The following is a 14,595-nucleotide window of genomic DNA, read 5'->3' as shown; positions in this document are numbered from 1 at the left end:
CTTGTAAATCTCCTCTGCACCCTTTCTAGGGCTTCCACATCCTTCCTGTAGTGAGGCAACCAGAACTGAGCACAGTACTCCAAGTAGGGTCTGACCAGGGTCCTACATAGCTGCAACATTACCTCTCGGCTCCTAAACTCAATCCCACGATTGATGAAGGCTAATACACCGTATGCCTTCTCAAACACAGAGTCAACCTGCGCAGCTGCTTTGAGTGTCCTATGGACTCGGACCCCAAGATCCCTCTGATCCTCCACACTGCCAAGAGTCTTACCATTAATACTATATTCTGCCATCATATTTGACCTACCAAAATGAACCACCTCACACTTATCTGGGTTGAACTCCATCTGCCACTTCTCAGCCCAGTTTTGCATCCTTTCAATGTCCTGCTGTAACCTCTGACAGCCCTCCGCACTATCCACAACACCTCCAGCCTTTGTGGGTCCAAACATCCAGCACATCATTCTCCACAACTTCTGCCATTTTCAGTGGGATCCTTCCATCAAACACATCTTTACCTCCCCCTCCACTCTCCCCTTTCCTCAGTGATCGCACTCTCCACTATTCCCTTGTCCATTCAAACCTCCCCTCTGATCTCCCTCCTGGCCCTTATCCCTGCAAGCAGACGAAGTGCTACACTTGCCCATTCACCTCCTCCCTCACCTCCATTCATGGCCCCCAACGCTCCTTCCAGATGAGGCAACAATTCATCTCCGAGTCTGTCAGGGTCATCTACTGTATTCGGTGCTCCCTGTGGGGCCGATAAGACCCAATGTAGATTGGAGGACCACTTCGTCAAGCACCTTTCGTCAGTCTGGAACAAGTAAGATTTCCCGGTAGCCAACAATTTTAATTCCACTGCTTGTTCCCATTCCGACATGTTGGTCTATGGAGGAACAACACCTCCAACACCTCATATCCCAGCAACACACATAAAAGTTGCTGGTGAACGCAGCAGGTCAGGCAGCATCTCTAGGAAGAGGTGCAGTCGACGTTTCAGTCCGAGATCCTTCGTCTAGTCCTGACGAAGGGTCTCGGCCTGAAACGTCGACTGCACCTCTTCCTAGAGATGCTGCCTGGCCTGCTGCGTTCACCAGCAACTTTTATGCATGTTGCTTGAATTTCCAGCATCTGCAGAATTCCTGTTGTTTACCTCATATCCCATTTGTGTTGTCTCCAACCTGATAGCATGAACATCATTTTCTCTAACCTGCTCATTTTTGTCCACTCACCCCTCTCTATTTTTCCATTCTGCATTCTGGTTCCTCTCTTACCCCTTCTCTTCTCCTTACCTGCCCATCACCTCCTTCCAGTGCCCCTCCTCTTCCCCTTCCTTCCATAGTCCACTGCTTTTTCCTTCAGTCCTTTACCATTTCCACCTATCACCTCCCAGCTTCTCACTACATTACCCCTCTGCCACCCACATACATTCCCCCTCAGATAGTCTAACCTCTGTCCTTCTGGCTTCTTCCCCTAACCTGCCACTCTCCTCCTTATCCTGGCTTCTTTCCAGTCACGATGAAGGGTCTCTGCCAGAAGTTTTTACTCTTTATTCCTTTCCATAGATGCTGCCTGAGCTGCTGCGTTCCTCCATTTTGGGGAGGAGGGGGAGACTGTGGGTGGTTCTAAAATCTCGTCAATGTCATAAATTACAGGTCACAACATTCTTTGTTGATGTTGTTCCTTTGATAACCACACCAATATGCACTGACTTCTGGTAACTTATACATTCCCTTGGCTCCTCTCCCATTCTGGGACATTCATTCGGAGTGGGAAATGTTGTGTCATTTAATCCAAATTATGGTTCTTTTGTATGACATTTTACCATGATTACAATTGGAAGAGAGAGAAAGGAGAGGATAGGGAGGAGAGGAGAGAAGATAAAAAGAAGAGAAATGGGTGAGACAGAGGGGAAATGCAGAAAAGGGAAGAGGGAAGGGGAGTAAAAAGTGAAGAAAAAGGAAAAGAGAAAGCAACAGATGTTAAAAAAAAAACTAACAGAGAGGAACACAGAGAAAAATGGCAAAAAAGAGAAGGGGAAAGTGAAAGAAAGAGTAAGAAAATGTGTAACCAACCAGTTTCCGTCCACCTCCACCCTCCTCAGGTCTAGCAGAACTGGTCCTCAACCTCAACTATTTTTCCTTTGCTCCTCTCACTTTCCCCAGACTTGAGGTGCAGCCATGGGCACCTGCATGAGCCCTAGCTATGCCTGTTTCTTCGTTAGCTACCTAGAACCGTCCATGTTCCAAGTCTTCTGTGCTAGCTCTTCCACCACTACATTGACAGCTGCGTTGGTGCTGCTTCTTGCACCCACGCTGAGCTTAGCTATTTCACCAACTTTGCCTCCAACTTCCACCCTGCCCTTAAATTCACTTGGTCCATTTCGGTCACCTCACTCCCTTTTCTCGATCCCTCCGTTTCCATCTCTGGAGACAAACTGTTGACTGATATCTTTTATGAACCTATCGATTCTCATGGTTATCTTGACTATGCCTCTTCCCACCCTGTCTCCTGTAAAAATGCTATTCCCTTTTCTCAGTTCCTTCACCTCCACCGCATCTGTTCCCAGGATGCATCTCTCCTTTCCAGGACATCAAAGATGTCTTCCTTCTTCAAAGGATAGGCTCCACCATCGGTGCTGCCCTCACCCGCATCTCCTCCATTTCCCGAAAAACCATGCTTACCCTAACCTCCTGAAGGTGAGAGGTGAAACCAGGTGACGGGGAGGTGGGGGGGTGATGTTGGCTAGCCAAACATTTTAATTCTGATTCCCATTCCTGTTTTGGCATGTTGGTCCATGGTCTCCTCTTGTGCCACGATGAGATCACCTTCAGGGTGGAGGAACTACACCTTATATTCCATTTGGGTAGCCTCCAACCTGATGGCTTGAATATCAATTTCTCCTTCCAGTAAAAAATATTCCCTCCCCCTCTCCTCTTCTATTCCTGACTCTGGCCTCTTACCTCTATTCACTTGCCTATCACCTCCCCTGGGTCCCCTCCTCCCTCTCTTTCTTCTATGGTCTACTCTCCTCTCTTATCAGACTCCTTCTTTTCTAGACTTTTATCTTTCCTACCCACCTGACTTCACCTATCACCTTCCAGCTATCCTCCATCCCCTCTCTTCACCCCCCCCCCACCCCATCTTTTTATTCTGGTATCTCCCCTTTCTTTTCCAGTCCTGAAGAAGGGTCTGGGCCTGAAAAGTTGACTGTCTGTCATTTCCATAAATGCTGCCCAACTTGCTGAATTCATCCAGCATTTTGTGTGTGTTGCTTTGGATTTCCAACAACTGCAGAATTTCATGTGTTTATCTTTTATCCCCTCATGCCTCTGTTATCATTCAAGTGCAACATTAATTAGAATTAATTACAAAGACTAATGGAGATCGATGGGGGAGGGAAGGGTTAGATTGTTAGATTGTTAGATTGACCTTGGACACAATAGGTACTGCAGATGCTGGAAATCTAGAGCAATACGCACAATGTGCCGGACGAGATCACGGATCAGGTAGCATCTATGGATGGGAATAAACAGTCGACGTATTGGGCCGAGACCCTTCATCAGGACTCAATCTTGGATTTGGTGAAAAGTTCGACAGAGCATCACGGGTTGAAAGGCCTGTACTGTGCTGTAGTGTTTTGTGTTCTATGTTCAAGCCTCCACTATCACTGAAAGAGTTGATACTTTGCCCTCATGAATGCAAAAGATCTTAGTGACTTTAGGAAAATGCATTGAAATTCATCCCATTGTTTGCTCATAATGCATCCCTCAACTAACATCACTGAAGCAGGGTGATGTGGTCATTACCCTGACCATAAGAACATAAGAAATAGGAGCAGGAGTAGGCCATCTGGCCCGTCGAACCATCTCCACCACTCAATAAGATCATAGTTGATCTGACCATGGACTCAGCTCCACCTACCGGCCTTTTCCCCATAACCCTTAATTCCCCTACTATGCAAACATCTATCCAATTTTGTCTTAAATATACTTACTGAGGTAGCCTCCACTGCTTCATTGGGCAGAGAATTCCACAGATTCACCACCCTCTGAGAGAAGCAGTTCCTCTTCCTCTCCGTCCTATGTCTACTCCCCTAGTTCCAGTCTCAAAAGGTTTAACAAAAGTGTTTGAGGTTTGTACTCGATGTTGTAATCTTCAACGCTGGAATAAAGGCTCCTCCTCCACATCGTAGTTCCATCATCTAATCACAGAAGTCTTCATCAAATGACTTAGCTCCCCCTATTGGTCATACATGGCCTTTCCATGGCAACGGGAGAGTGAAAAGACATTCTCATTATGAAACTGTACGATGCTTAACTGAGAATATTATAGTTACTCATCAATATTTTTCTAGCCAATAAGAAGTATTCAAAAGAAAATGTTATCAGAATTTAAATTATAATGATGCTGCAGCAGGAGCCCAGCCTTGTCCACCAGTGCCATCTTAAATCAGAACTTTTGCAGCAACAGTTCAGTGTAATACATTAAAATTACCATAAATTATAATAAGAATATATAGAATAAATAAAGCAAAATAGTGAGGTCATGTTCACAGTTTGATGGACCATTCAGAAATCTCATGGCGGAGGGTAAGAATTTGCTCCCAAAGCAGTGAGAGTGTGTCCTCAACTCCTGTACCTCCTCCAATGAGATGAAGGAATGTCCTGAATAATGAGGTCCTTATTGATACATACACGTTTAAAGTTCAAAATAAATTTATTATCAAAGTACGTATTTTTTTACCATATACTACCTTGAGATTCATTTTATTTCAGACATTTACAGGAAAGCAATAAGTGTATCTGGTATCAGTTGTTGGATAGAATGGATCTCCTAAAGTGTGTCTTCAGCTCCTGGACCTCCTCCAGTGAGAAGAGGGAATGTCCTGAACAGTGAGGTCCTTAATGATAGATACATGTTGATAGAACAGATCTCCTAAAGCAGCTATTCTCGACTGGAAGTACAGCAAGAGAACAGATATTCCACCCTGCTTCTCTGATGCTTAGACTGTGGACATTTAGAATGAGGCAGGACTGCTTGGAGACTGCAGAGGCTGAATCCAGAGAAATTCAGCAGGTTGAGCAGCGTCTGTGAGTGTGGTTAAGGAAATACCAACGTTCTGGTTCAGAGCTATTGCTGATGCGGGTTTCAACCTAAAACATCGACAATTTCGAAGGGTCTCGGCCCAAAAGGTCGACTGTACCTCTTCCTATAGATGCTGCCTGGCCTGCTGCGTTCAGCAGCATTTTTTTGTGTGTGTTGCTTGAAATTCCAGCATCTGCAGATTTCCTCGTGTTTGGATCTCTTTCTTTCCTCGTCTGCTTGGAGCTCCCCCAAAAAGTTATCCTTGCTGATTAACTATTAAAAATCTGTTCTGTCTTTGTTCAGTTTATCAGTGTTCCCTGTGACTGACCCTCTAACAAGACAAGTGTTTAAAGAAGCACTCGAGTGGGCCTGCCTCCTATGATTTGAGTCTGTTTCATGCATGGATTTCTTTATTACCTCACCACTTGTCCAAGGCACAATAAAGCAAGTGATGACAAGTATTCTCAAGGAGGACCACAACCTTGTCTCAGGGTTTGGGGGCTTGCCTGCCTCACTGACCCGGAGCAATGAAGACAGCAATGAAGAACTCTTAAAGGACCTTCATTGTTGCCCTAAATGCCAGCAGCTCAATGGGCAGCAAATAAGTAAGTTGTCACTATGCATTATGCAACCGTTGATGTTGTTGTTCAATGCCCCGTATCCTTCGTGTTTGTGCTGGTCCTGTCTGCAGAAGTACACAGATGGTGTGATGCTTTACAGGATCAACAATCTGGATTCAATTCCCACCCCTGTCTGTCAGGAGTTTGTACATTCTCCCCCTGACTGGCTGTATGAGTTTCCTCTGTTTTTCCCCGCAGTCCAAGTGCATACAGCTTAGTACAGGGCTCACTACATTGGCGACAGAAGCATGGTGACACTTAGGGGCTGGTCCCAGTGCACCGTAGGACTGTGTTGGTTGTTGGCACAAAGCAACATGTTTCAGTGTAGATTTCGATCTTTCAATGTACGTAAAGCTAATCTTTCAACTTGAACTCCACAGGTACAGCCTGAATAATTGTAGTTACTGATCAATTTTGCTCAGTTCAATTAAAGCACAAAAATATGCTTTTATAGAACATAGAATTATACAGTACATTGTAGGACCTTCGGCTCATGGCATTGTGCCAACCCTTTAACCCACTCCAAGATCAATCTAAACCTTCACTCCTACATAGCCCTCCATTTTTCTAACATTCAAAGATCAAGGTAAATTTATTATCAAAGTACATATATGCTACCCCGAGACTCATTTTCTTGCGCGTATTCACCATAAGTACAAAGATACGCAATAGAATCAATGAAAAACCACTCACAACAAAGATGAACAACTAATCTGCAAAAGACAGCAAACTGCAAATACAAAACAAGAGAAAAAACAAAATAATCATGATAAACAAATAAGCAATAAATATCAGGAACACGAGTTGTAGAGTTGTTGAAAGTAAGTGTATAGGTTGTGGAACCAATTCAGCATTGGGACAATGGAAGTTGAGTGAAGTTGTCCCCTTTGGTTCAGGATCCAGATGGTTGAGGGGCAATAACTGTTCCTGAACCTGGTGGTGTGGGACTTGAGGCTTCTGTACATTCTTCCTGATGGCCGCAGCAAGAAAAGAGCATGGCGTGAATGGTGGGAGTCCTTGATGATGGGTGCTGCTTTCCTGCGACCGTGCTCTTTGTAGATGTACTGAATGGTGGGGAGGCCTTTTCCCATGATGCCCCAAATGTATCTGCCTCTACCATCACCCCTGGCAGGCGTTCCATGCACCCACCACTCTCTGTGTAAAAAAACCTACCTCTGATTTCCCCCCAGACTTTCATCCAAACACCTGACCCATTTCCACCTCAGAAAAATTCTCTGGCTGTCCTCTCTATCTTAGCCTCTAATCTTGTATATCTCTATCAAGTCACTTCCCCCGTCCTTCGCTCCAATGAGTAAAGCTCTAGCTCACTCAACCTATCATCATTACGGTATGCCCTTTAGTCCAGGCAGATTGTGGTTCTACACCACAATTACCTGGGACACTGTTAGGAGTTTTCTCTGGGCTTGGTTCATCATCCAGAAGGTAGTCTTCAATACCTGGAAATGCAAGATTACAACTAAAGGGCTGGGATTCATATCATTAGTGATGACACTGATTCATCATAAAGTAAAGGGATCCGTTAGTCTTGCGAGACCATGGATCTGCGCCTGGAAAGTCTTCACTCTCCAGGGCGCCAGCCTGGGCAAGGTTATATGGAAGACAGGCAGTTGCCCATGCTGCAAGTCTCCCCTCTCCACTACACTGATATTGTCCAAGAGAAGGGCATTAGGACCCATACAGCTTGGCACCAGTGTCGTTGAAGAGCACTGTGTGATTAAGTGCCTTGCTCAAAGACACAACACGCTGCCTCGGCTGGGGCTCGAACTCACGACCTTCAGATCGCTAGTCGAATGCCTTAACCACTTAGCCATGTGCCCACATGATTCATCATAGCCACCACCAATGTTCCCTCTAATTATATTATTTTACAGCTGCACAGAGCAGCCATTGCCCTGAGCAAGAAATTTGTACACAGTCTGAAAGCTACGTGGCACTTTAATTCTTTTTATAATATATATAACCATATAACAATTACAGCATGGAAACAGGCCATCTCGGCCCTTCTAGTCCGTGCCAAACTCTTACCCTATCCTGTTCCCACCGACCTGCACTCAGCCCATAACCCTCCATTCTTTTCCTGTCCATAAATCCATCCAATTTAACTTTAAATGACAACATAGAATCTGCCTCAACCACTTCTGCTGAAAGCTCATTCCACACAGCTACCACTCTCTGAGTAAAGAAGTTCCCCCTCATGTTACCCCTAAACTTTTGTCTTCTAATTCTCAACCCATGTCCTCTTGTTTGAATCTTCCCCACTCTCAATGGAAAAAGTCTAACCACGTCAACTCTATCAATCCCCCTCATAATTTTAAACACCTCTATCGTCTCCCCTCAACCTTCTACACTCCAAAGAATAAAGACCTAACTTGTTCAACCTTTCTCTGTAACTTAAGAGATGAAACCCAGGCAACATTTTAGTAAATTTCCTCTGTACTCTCTCAATTTTATTGAGCATAAGGTGGTAGCTACTTTGATAAGTTTTCTTGGCCTAGTAGGAAGTGGTGGCAGAAGAGTCCTCATCCTCTGTAACTGGGAGGGTCTCAAAATCTATATCAAACCACTGCTCTTCCAGGACTAGCTCTGGATCTCCGTTAGGAAGCATAGCACTCAACTTGGTCATAGAAACAGAGAAACATAGAAAACAGGTGCAGGAGTAGGCCATTCAGCCCTTCGAGCCTGCACCACCATTCAGTATGATCATGGCTGAATTTTATTGATATCTTTCCTATAATTCGGTGACCAAAACTGTACACAATACTCTAGATTTGGCCTTACCAATGCCTTATACAAATTCAACATTACATCCCAACTCCTATACTCAATGACCTGATTAATAAAGGCCAGCATACCAAAAGCTTTCTTCACCAACCTATCCACATGAGATTCCATCTTCAGGGAACTATACACCATTATTCCTAGATCCCTCTGCTCTAAAGCATTCTTTAATGCCCTACCATTTACCATGTATGTTCCATTTTCATTAGTTCTACCAAAATGTAGCACCTCACATTTTTCAGCATTAAACTCCATCTGCCATCTTTCAACTCACTCTTCTAACTGTCCTAAACCTCTCTGCAAGTTTTGAAAACCTACCTCATTATGCTAGGAGATGGGAGACGCCAGAGAGTAGTAGTGGGGAAGATTCAAACAAGAGGGCATGGGTTGAGAATTAGCTTAATGTGAAAAAGACTAAGGAGCTGGTGGTAGACCTGAGGAGAGCTAAGGTACCGGTGACCCCTGTTTTCATCCAGTGGGTCAGCGTGGACATGGTGGGGGATTACAAATACCTGGTGATACGAATTGACAATAAACTGGACTGGTCAAAGAACGCTGAGGCTGTCTACAAGAAGGGTCAGAGCCATCTCTATTTCCTGAGGAGACTGAGGTCCTTTAACACCTGCCGGACGATGCTGAGGATGTTCTACGAGTCTGTGGTGGCCAGTGCGATCATGTTTGCTGTTGTGTGCTGAGGCAGCAGGCTGAGGGTAGCAGACACCAACAGAATCAACAAACTCATTCATAAAGCCAGTGATGTTGTGGGGATGGAACTGGACTCTCTGACGGTGGTGTCTGAAAAGAGGATGCTGTCCAAGTTGCATGCCATCTTGGAAAATGTCTCCCATCCACTACATAATGTACTGGTTGGGCACAGGAATACATTCAGCCAGAGACTCATTCCACCGAGATTCAACACAGAGCATCATAGGAAGTCATTCCTGCCTGTGGCCATCAAACTTTACAACTCCTCCCTTGGAGGGTCAGACACCCTGAGCCAATAGGCTGGTCCTGAACTTATTTCCTGGCATAATTTCCATATTACTATTTAACTATTTATGGTTTTATTACTATTTATTATTTATGGTGCAACTGTAACGAAAACCAATTTCCCCCGGGATCAATAAAGTATGACTATGACTATGACTATCCACAACACCACCTATCTTAGTAACATCTGCATACTTACTAATCCAATTTACCATCTCGTCATCCAGATCATTAATATATATTACAAACAACATTGGACCCAGTACAGATCCCTGAGGCACACCGCTACACACCGTCCTCCAATCTGACAAACAGTTATCCACCACTGCTCTCTGGTGTCTCCCATCTAGCCACTGCTGAATCCATTTTACTACTTCCATATTAATGCCTAACGATTGAACCTTCCTAACTAACCTTCTCTGTGGAACCTTGTCAAAGGCCTTACTGAAGTCCATACAGACAACATCCACCGTTTTACCCTCGTCAACTTCCTTATTAACCTCATCAAAAAATTCAATAAGATTTGTCAAACATGACCTTCCACGCACAAATCCATGTTGATTGTTCCTAATCAGACCCTGTCTATCCAGATAATTATATATACCATCTCTAAGAATACTTTCCATCAATTTACCCACCACTGATGTCAAACTCACAGGCCGATAATTGCCAGGTTTACTGTTAGAACCCTTTTTAAACAATGGAACCACATGAGCAATACGCCAATCCTCCAGCACCATTCTCGTTTCTAATGACATTTGAAATATTTCTGTCAGAGCCCCTGCTATTTCTACACTAACTTCCCTCAAAGTCCTAGGGAATATCTTGTCCGGACCCGGAGACTTATCCACTTTTATATTCCTTAAAAATGCCAGTACTTCCTCTTCTTTAATCGTTATACTTTCCATAACTACCCTACTTGTTTCCTTTACCTTACACAATTCAATATCCTTCTCCTTAGTGAATACCAAAGAAAAGAAATTGTTCAAAATCTCCCCCATCTCTTTTGGCTCTGCACATAGCCGTCCACTCTGATTCTCCAAGGGACCAATTTTATCCCTCACTATCCTTTTGCCACTAATATAACTGTAGAAACCCTTTGGATTTATTTTCACCTTACTTGCCAAAGCAGCCTCGTATCTTCTTTTAGCTTTTCTAATTTCTTTCTTAAGATTCTTTTAACATTCTTTATATTCCTCGAGTACCTCATTAACTCCAAGTTGTCTATATTTATTGTAGATCCCTCTCTATTTCTGAACCAAGTTTCTACTATCTCTTGAAAACCATTGCTCTCTCAAACTTTTAATCTTTCCTTTCAACCTAACAGGAACATAAAAATTCTGAACCCTCAAAATTTCACCTTTAAATGACCTCCATTTCTCTGTTACATCCTTCCCATAAAACAAATTTTCCCAATCCACTCCTTCTAAATTCTTTCGCATCTCCTCAAAGTTAGCCTTACCCAATGCATAATAAGAATATTTGGAATGAAAATTGAAAAATAACAAACTTTTGATTTTATTTATAAATTGAAGGGTATAATGAAGTACAATACTGCAAAGAAAATCTTTCACGTTTCGTAAACTTTTTCTCATCAGTCTTTATTCCTGCTGCATGGCAACAAAGGCTATGTGCACGTGGGCATTTCAGTTACTGTATTGCCACACAGCCAAGCAGCTTAGAGAGGGAACAGTGGCCACCAATAATTCAGCAAGTTTCAGATTCAGATTAATTTATTTATCACATGTACCTCGAAAGATACAGTGAAATGCTTTGTCTGCATTAACAACCAATACAGCGTTAGGATGGGTTGGGGGAACATCAAGTGTTGCCGCATGTTCTAGCGCCACATGACATGCCCACAGAGCTCAGCAGAACAACAAGGGACATAACAAAAAGGAACACAGCAAGCAACAAAACAACAACAGTCAAGCAAGCCCCTTTCCTCCCTCCCATCCGCCCACCCACACACCCACACACACAACAGTCCTCCAACCCCAAGACAGGCCACCTCCGGGCCTTCAGCTTCCACTGGACATGTGGACTCAGAGAGCGAGCTTCGGCCATGGTGACATATACAATACTAGAGTCATGATACTAATTCAACAGAACTACCATATGATATAGATTCAGTAGAACAACCACTGTTAATAGAGATCAAACATACAGTATCTACCACAGATGCCAAAAATCAGCATGACTAACAATGATGGCTTTGATTAAGCATAACTAGCATTAGTTATACAGATCCCAAATAACTACCACTGATGATATGGATTAAATGTAACTGCTACTGACTGAAACAACAGGAATTCTGCAGATGCTGGAAATTCAAGCAACACACATCAAAGTTGCTGGTGAACGCAGCAGGCCAGGCAGCATCTGTAGGAAGAGGTGCAGTCGACGTTTCAGGCTGAGACCCTTCGTCAGGACTAACTGAAGGAAGAGTGAGTAAGGGATTTGAAAGTTAGAGGGGAAGGGGGAGATCCAAAATGATAGGAGAAGACAGGATGGGGAGGGATGGAGCCAAGAGCTGGACAGGTGATTGGCAAAAGAGATACGAGAGGATCATGGGACAGGAGGTCCGGGAAGAAAGACGGGGGGGGGGACCCAGAGGATGGGCAAGAGCTTCAGAGGGACAGAGGGAGAAAAAGGAGAGTGAGAGAAAGAATGTGTGCATAAAAATAAGTAACAGATGGGGTACGAGGGGGGGGTGGGGCCTAGCGGAAGTTAGAGAAGTCGATGTTCATGCCATCAGGTTGGAGGCTACCCAGACAGAATATAAGGTGTTGTTCCTCCAACCTGAGTGTGGCTTCACCTTTACAGTAGAGGAGGCCGTGGATAGACATGTCAGAATGGGAATGGGATATGGAATTAAAAGTGTGTGGCCACTGGGAGATCCTGCTTTCTCTGGCGGACAGAGCGTAGATGTTCAGCAAAGTGGTCTCCCAGTCTGCGTTGGGTCTCGCCAATATATAAAAGGCCACATCGGGAGCACCGGATGCAGTATATCACCCCAGTCGACTCACAGGTGAAGTGTTGCCTCACCTGGGAGGACTATTTGGGGCCCTGAATGGTGGTAAGGGAGGAAGTGTAAGGGCATGTGTAGCACTTGTTCCGCTTACACGGATAAGTGCCAGGAGGGAGATCAATGGGGAGGGATGGGGGGGACGAATGGACAAGGGAGTTGTGTAGGGAACGATCCCTGCGGAATGCAGAGAGAGGGGGGAGGGAAAGATGTGCTTAGTGGTGGGATCCCGTTGGAGGTGGCGGAAGTTACGGAGAATAATATGTTGGACCCGGAGGCTGGTGGGGTGGTAGGTGAGGACCAGGGGAACCCTATTCCTAGTGGGGTGGCGGGAGGATGGAGTGAGAGCAGATGTACGTGAAATGGGGGAGATGCATTTAACAGCAGAGTTGATAGTGGAGGAAGGGAAGCCCCTTTCTTTAAAAAATGAAGACATCTCCCTCGTCCTAGAATGAAAAGCCTCATCCTGAGAGCAGATGCGGCAGAGACGGAGGAATTGCGAGAAGGGGATGGTGTTTTTGCAAGAGACAGGGTGAGAAGAGGAATAGTCCAGATAGCTGTGAGAGACAGTAGGCTTATAGTAGACATCAGTGGATAAGCTGTCTCCAGAGACAGAGATAGAAAGATCTAGAAAGGGGAGGGAGGTGTCAGAAATGGACCAGGTAAACTTGAGGGCAGGGTGAAAGTTGGAGGCAAAGTTAATAAAGTCAACGAGCTCAGCATGCGTGCAGGAAGCAGCACCAATGCAGTCGTCGATGTAGCGAAGGAAAAGTGGGGGACAGATACCAGAACAGGCACGGAACATAGATTGTTCCACAAACCCAACAAAAAGGCAGGCATAGCTAGGACCCATACGGGTGCCCATAGCTACACCTTTAGTTTGGAGGAAGTGGGAGGAGCCAAAGGAGAAATTATTAAGTGTAAGGACTAATTCCGCTAGATGGAGCAGAGTGGTGGTAGAGGGGAACTGATTAGGTCTGGAATCCAAAAAGAAGCGTAGAGCTTTGAGACCTTCCTGATGGGGAATGGAAGTATATAAGGACTGGACATCCATGGTGAAAATAAAGCGGTGGGGGCCAGCGAACTTAAAATCATCGAAAAGTTTAAGAGCTACTGACTGACGCAGTTTTAAGCTAATTATCCCAGACAAATTCAGCCAAACTACCATTGATGATATAAACGCAAGATATCTGTTACTAAAGATATAGACTGAGCATAACTACCACCAAAAGTGCAAATACAGCATAACTAATAATGATGATACTGATCAAGCTTAACTATCACTGACAATGCAGATTTAGCAGTTACCACTGGTAATACAGATTTAGCTTAGCTATCACTTAGAATACACAGTTAACATAACTACCAAACAGATTCAGTATGGATCCCAGTGATAGTGTAGATATAACATAACTATGATTCTTATTATATCCTTTCAACCTGTTTTTAAATAAAATAACCAGTCTTAATAAACACAAGATCTGCAAAACCTTCAACTCATTTGAAATGTGCTTTCCAAACAATCTGGTCTCTCACTACGGCGAACTGTTTTACCCTGTGTTGTCATTGTACTGGGAGGGAGTTGAACAGTAACTCTTTACTGTAATCCTTACCCTGTGAGGTGTTTCTCGCCACACCTCTGCTGTCAGCTCCTTCCAACAGTGTTTTCATTCCTAAGGGAGGCATACTCTTAATCTGTCAAAAAGGGAAGAGTGAAACTTAAAGAGCGGGCAGAACATTACCTCAGAAAGATTTCCCAGTGGTGTGGTGAAAGCACAGGTGAATGTGAGAACATTGCCACTGCCTTTCAGCTTAAGTACAAGGACAGTCTAGTCAGCCAATCACAGGGACATCTCCTGAATATTATCAACCTATTGGCTATTCACAGAAATAACCACACAGTCTCACTTAACCCTGTGCACACTGATTTCTTGTTCAAAAGTTAGAGAGACAGAGGCATACATAGTAGAAACAGGCCCTTCAGCCCAATATATCTACGTGGATTAGTATATTATAATATTATATTATGAGTTGAATGCAACATTCAACTCATAGACATCTATGTTT

General features: G+C 44.2%; 1 protein-coding gene across 7 annotated transcripts in view; it reads right to left on the bottom strand.

Annotated features, from left to right (window-relative positions):
• The window catches only part of slc4a11 (solute carrier family 4 member 11), a 316,800-nt gene extending 302,472 nt beyond the window's left edge, over nt 1-14,328 (bottom strand). For 3 of the 7 annotated variants that reach the window (XM_072256719.1, XM_072256721.1, XM_072256723.1), the window contains exon 1: nt 14,142-14,264. In XM_072256719.1, coding sequence (XP_072112820.1) covers nt 14,142-14,214 — 73 coding nt within the window. In that variant the 5' untranslated portion in view covers nt 14,215-14,264. The other 4 variants (XM_072256724.1, XM_072256731.1, XM_072256733.1 and 1 more) reach the window with 4 other exon arrangements.
• Between the last annotated feature and the right edge of the window lie 267 nt (nt 14,329-14,595).

This window comes from Mobula birostris, chromosome 4, assembly GCF_030028105.1.
Source record: "Mobula birostris isolate sMobBir1 chromosome 4, sMobBir1.hap1, whole genome shotgun sequence".
NCBI classification, from domain to species: domain Eukaryota; kingdom Metazoa; phylum Chordata; class Chondrichthyes; order Myliobatiformes; family Myliobatidae; genus Mobula; species Mobula birostris.
Note: the sequence above shows the minus strand (reverse complement) of the source record. Positions and strands in the feature narration are given on the sequence as shown.